The sequence below is a fragment of the Euprymna scolopes genome, chromosome 6, assembly GCF_053919585.1.
Source record: "Euprymna scolopes isolate OS-2025 chromosome 6, ASM5391958v1, whole genome shotgun sequence".
Lineage (NCBI taxonomy): Eukaryota > Metazoa > Mollusca > Cephalopoda > Sepiida > Sepiolidae > Euprymna > Euprymna scolopes.
This window is the reverse complement of record NC_136487.1, coordinates 24,371,356-24,375,890: the sequence shown is the minus strand read 5'-3', so window position 1 is coordinate 24,375,890 and position 4,535 is coordinate 24,371,356. Positions and strand designations below refer to the sequence as shown.

Genomic DNA, 4,535 nt, shown 5'->3' with positions numbered 1-4,535 from the left:
TACACTCCCCCTGATCTGATGATCACACAGAGTGCACTGCAGGGTTGATCTCCTAATCCGCTTACTTCTGTAAAGGGGCACATTTATAGGTTCTGGTTCTGATTCTGATTCAGGTTCTGGTTTCGGGCCTGGTTCTGATTCTGAACTATAATCATCACTCTCTGGTCTGTTGATTTCGTTCATCAGTAGCTCATCACTTGAGGATTCATTACTCTCCTCTGTAGTTGTATAATGCACCTCAGAAGCCGGGCGAAGATCGCGCACATAGCGTGGGGTTCCATCAACTAGGACCGATGCTGGCTGATCACCCCAGAGATTCGTCCTCACTCGAATTTGGTGGTGCACCGGTTTCCAGGTGGTCTCACCCAAACTGGATCCCCTACCTCATATTTGGCATGTCTTTTCCGGTTGACTGGCTGTGCAGCATCAATTCCCTTTAGTTTAACATATGTATATATGGCATTGGCCGGCGCTGTTGTAGGTAATTTTCCATCCTTGGTGTGACATTATACCAATACGTGGCCTCCGTAATGGTACATTGCTTGCTGGCAGCAATTGTCTTAATGCTACAATGGCTCCTCTCAGCAATGCCATTCATTGATGGCATATGAGCACATCGTAGCCGTAGTAGGACACCCCATTCATCTAACAGCTGCTGAACTTGTTGGCTGCAAAAAGCAGCATCGTTATCCATCAAGATCTCTTCCGGCGCACCCCGCTCAAAAAAGATGGATGACAAGATGCGAACAACACTTGCCGAGTCCTGTCTAATCATGTGTTGCCATACCGCAAAGCATGTGGGTCCACAATCGATAAGAGTTAGAAAGGGTTTACCACTGTAATGGGTAATGTCCATCGCCACCCGCTGCCACACCTTCTAGATGTCCAATCGTCCTTTTCGCCATTGCTCTGGTGCAGGATCAATAGACTGACATGCCTCACAGTGCCTGACAATCTGCTTGACATCTGCCTTTGTCACTGCTGGGTCCACCCTCTCGCAAAATACACTGTTCTTTTGACACCTGGATGTCCGCTCTGTGCATGAATCTTCTGTATTTGACATGGGCTAATCGTGCCAATTGCAACTGCGCAAGATCGAACAGTGTGCTCCACACCCATCTTCTTGGCTCCATACCATCTGTGAGGTCCACGGGTTAGTTGGTCAGCACGATTACAATGTGATGTTACCAGCGTTACCCCCACTGATAATCCATACTCAAAGATCAGACTCTTCAGCATGTCTAGCCTTCGCCGGATCAACATCTCGCTGGCTGCCTTAGTGCGGATTCTTGTCCATCCTGAAAGCGTGTCAGACACCTGGTGGTAGACGCAAAGAGAATCCATGTGCAGGTGCAGTTTTTTCAATTGCCATTGCAGTGCAAGATTTATTCCCTTTACAACAGCGTCCAGCTCTGCTAATTTTATGTGCTGAATCACAGATCGCAACCAACATGCTTCTTCAAACACATTTCCTCCTTGCTCTAATGCGACTCCCAATGCCAATAAACTAGCATCGACCCACACATTTACGTGATCTGCATCAACACACCAATTTCTACAGGCAGGGTCCTCCTTGTTGACTCTCTCCAGGGTCTCAGTTACCATCAGTCAGAAGAGCATCGTCAAGCACATTGTCCCAACCTGTGGTTACCAAATTCGCTCTGCGTTTGATGACACCCACAGCTACACGGAGCCAGCCACAGTCTGGTAAGTGCCCAACAAGTTTCCCACACCAGGAAAAAACGGTCCACCTTGTAACAACGTAAGGGATGCCTGGAATCCCACTGCCACGCCTCCATCATAGGGTGGCATCTTCCTCACAGACGTCTAATCCCAATATGCGCGCTCCATCCCTCAGACATTCAGGATTCTTGCACTGCAGATCAAACTGAGCCAATTTTTCCCTGACACACGATGCAGATTTTATGTCCTCATTGATGTACACATCGTCAATGTAGGCTGATGTTGCGTCCTCAATGGCCTTTTCTTGAGACAACACCGCATTCACAATGGTCTTCATGATCTGTGGTGCCACATTCAGACCAAAGCCGAGTCGTGTTAGGCAGTACCTCTGACCCCGAAACCACACTGTCTGGAACGGCCACAGCGTCTCATCTACTTGCACCTGCAAATAGGCCTTCGCAGGTCTAATATTGACACATTGGAGCCCTTCTGACACCATTCCCTCAGTTTGCTGGTGCAGACATCAGCATCAACAGTGTAAGCCTCAATGTACTGGTTGAGCTCACGATAATCCAGCACTGGTCTTACTTTTGACTTGTTATGCTAGATAACCGCCATTAAGGGTATCAGACCCTTGGGCAGACCAAGCTTCTCGGGGTAGGGGATCAGCCATCCATCTCGGATCAGCTCTTACTTGTACTCATCATGAGTCTCGTCAGGTATAGGGTATTCTGCAACGTGATTCTTTAATTCAGTTGGTGCCCTTCCCTGGGTCCACTTCCATGACGCAGTCCAAGCCTGCTGGCTATAGTCATAGCCCACCTTAAAGTCGATGTGGATTGCAGCACACACCGGGTTTTTTAAAAAGAGCACGCTCTCGTCTCTTTCGATGATAGCATCATAGCCTTGATAGCATCATAGCCTTGATAGCATCATAGCCCAGCAGTATGTCGAACCCCAGCAAATCCCCTTGCGTCACCAACACATTAATTTCTGCGGCCACACCAAAGTTCGTGTAGACCTTCATGGTTCCAGCTCCATGGCATGCTTGTGTCTCGCTGCTTATTGTGGTGACTTTAATGTTCCTTTTAGTCCAAGTCCGACACAATCTGACACTCCTGATGGTATGTGAGCAGCTGGAGTCGAGAAGAGCTGAGCAGGACACTTGGTTCATGTACACAGTTATTGTTGGTTGCGTGTCTGGAGAGCAGGGTAGTGCTGACATCCTGCCCCCTGACGCATATCCCACACAGTTTTGTGCTAGGTGCCCTATGCCACCATATTGGAAACAGCACAGTCGCCTCTGCCCTTTGTCAGTGCAGCTTCTCACAAAATGACCTCGCCGACCACAGCATTAACATCTTCCATTAGTCACAGGGCTCAGACTGGGAATCTCCCCGGCCTCGTTCCGGGCTGCCTTTGTCGCCAGCACAACTGGTTCCCCCAGGTCCTCCTCATCTCTGATGATAGCCTGGGCACGTTCCATCAAGTGCTCCATAGGTGTTGCAGACACACTGGTAGAGGCTCTCAACAATTGCTTAACACAGGTGGGAAGGCCGGCCACAAATGCATATGCCAATGTCCTCTACGACACTCTATTGCCAAACAGCACAGCAAGTTTCTTCAATTTTGCAAAGAACATATCCACAGTTTCTCCCGACATGAGCTTCCTGGAGGCAAATCTTTCATAAGCCGTGCAAAGATCCATTGCAAATGCCTTGTACAGTGCATTTTTTATAGCGGTCACATCAGCCTTCTCGGTGGCACTAAGTTGCTGATACACACTCAGAGCGCCCCCAGCCAATCTCAGGGGAATCAGTGTGCACTCTTTACCTCACAGAGATTGCAGGTCAACTTGACCCTCTCAACCCAGTCAATGACAGATGTGGACCCATCAAACTCTGGAATCCGTTTCAGATCAAACTCTGAGTCGGTCATTTTTCACAGCAATAGCTGAAATAGCTTGTATCGAATTCAACTTCAATCGTCACCAACACTCGCAATAGTAACACAATAACCTTGTGACTGTAAACGACACTCTTCCTTCCTCTCACTCAAGCTTGCTTTTTATGCAGTTTTTCACTCTGTCTCATTTGCATGTGTGCCCTCTATTTTCTCGTAATATCGTGAGACCACAGTTTATAAAACACCAAGCACCATCTTTTTTCTCCTAGTTTAAATATGACATGACATTTTTTGTACACTCAAACATATTACTAACATGATCCAGGGTATAACCTGAAACTACATCAGGTGATGAAATCCCAATTTGAGAGATTTGAGGAATGTAGAGTTACCATATAATTACCTTTACTAACAGGTCTATTCTGACCCCAAATGATAGCACCGGTCAGAATCTTATCTATGAGTTCAATAGAAGCTGTCCAAGTTAAACACTTATCAATAGAAAGTCGCCAACAGTAAAGAAAGGATAATAAAAGCTACTTAGCATATAAATAGTAGCGAGTATAGGAATATAAAAGTATTTTAGATCAATGCAAGAATTCTAACACCTGTCAACGGCTTACCCCCCCCCGTATAAACCGCCACTTCCCTCCCCATCACCCCCACTTTTAAAATTAGAAAACTAGAAGCAAATGAACAAATAAAAAAAACGAGAGAAAAAAAAACGAGATAAATAAATAAATAAATAAAAATAACACTTGCTAAAAAGGAATTAAAGTCACCACCAATAAGATATTCAACCACAAAAACTACCTATGGATATGGAAAATTTTAAATCGAGGGTAATAAATAACCGCCAAACTAAAAAAAATCACTTAGCACCTCCCTACTAATGGCGGCTTAAACACTGGGAAACAGCATCCCCCCTTCCCCACCACACTTCTTAA

General features: G+C 46.2%; 1 protein-coding gene across 1 annotated transcript; it reads right to left on the bottom strand.

Annotated features, from left to right (window-relative positions):
• Window positions 1-436: 436 nt before the first annotated feature.
• On the bottom strand, window positions 437-856 carry LOC145277568 (uncharacterized). The gene has a single exon (XM_080129053.1). It carries the CDS (start codon window positions 854-856, stop codon window positions 437-439), a length of 420 nt encoding a protein of 139 aa, XP_079985179.1.
• Window positions 857-4,535: the final 3,679 nt, after the last annotated feature.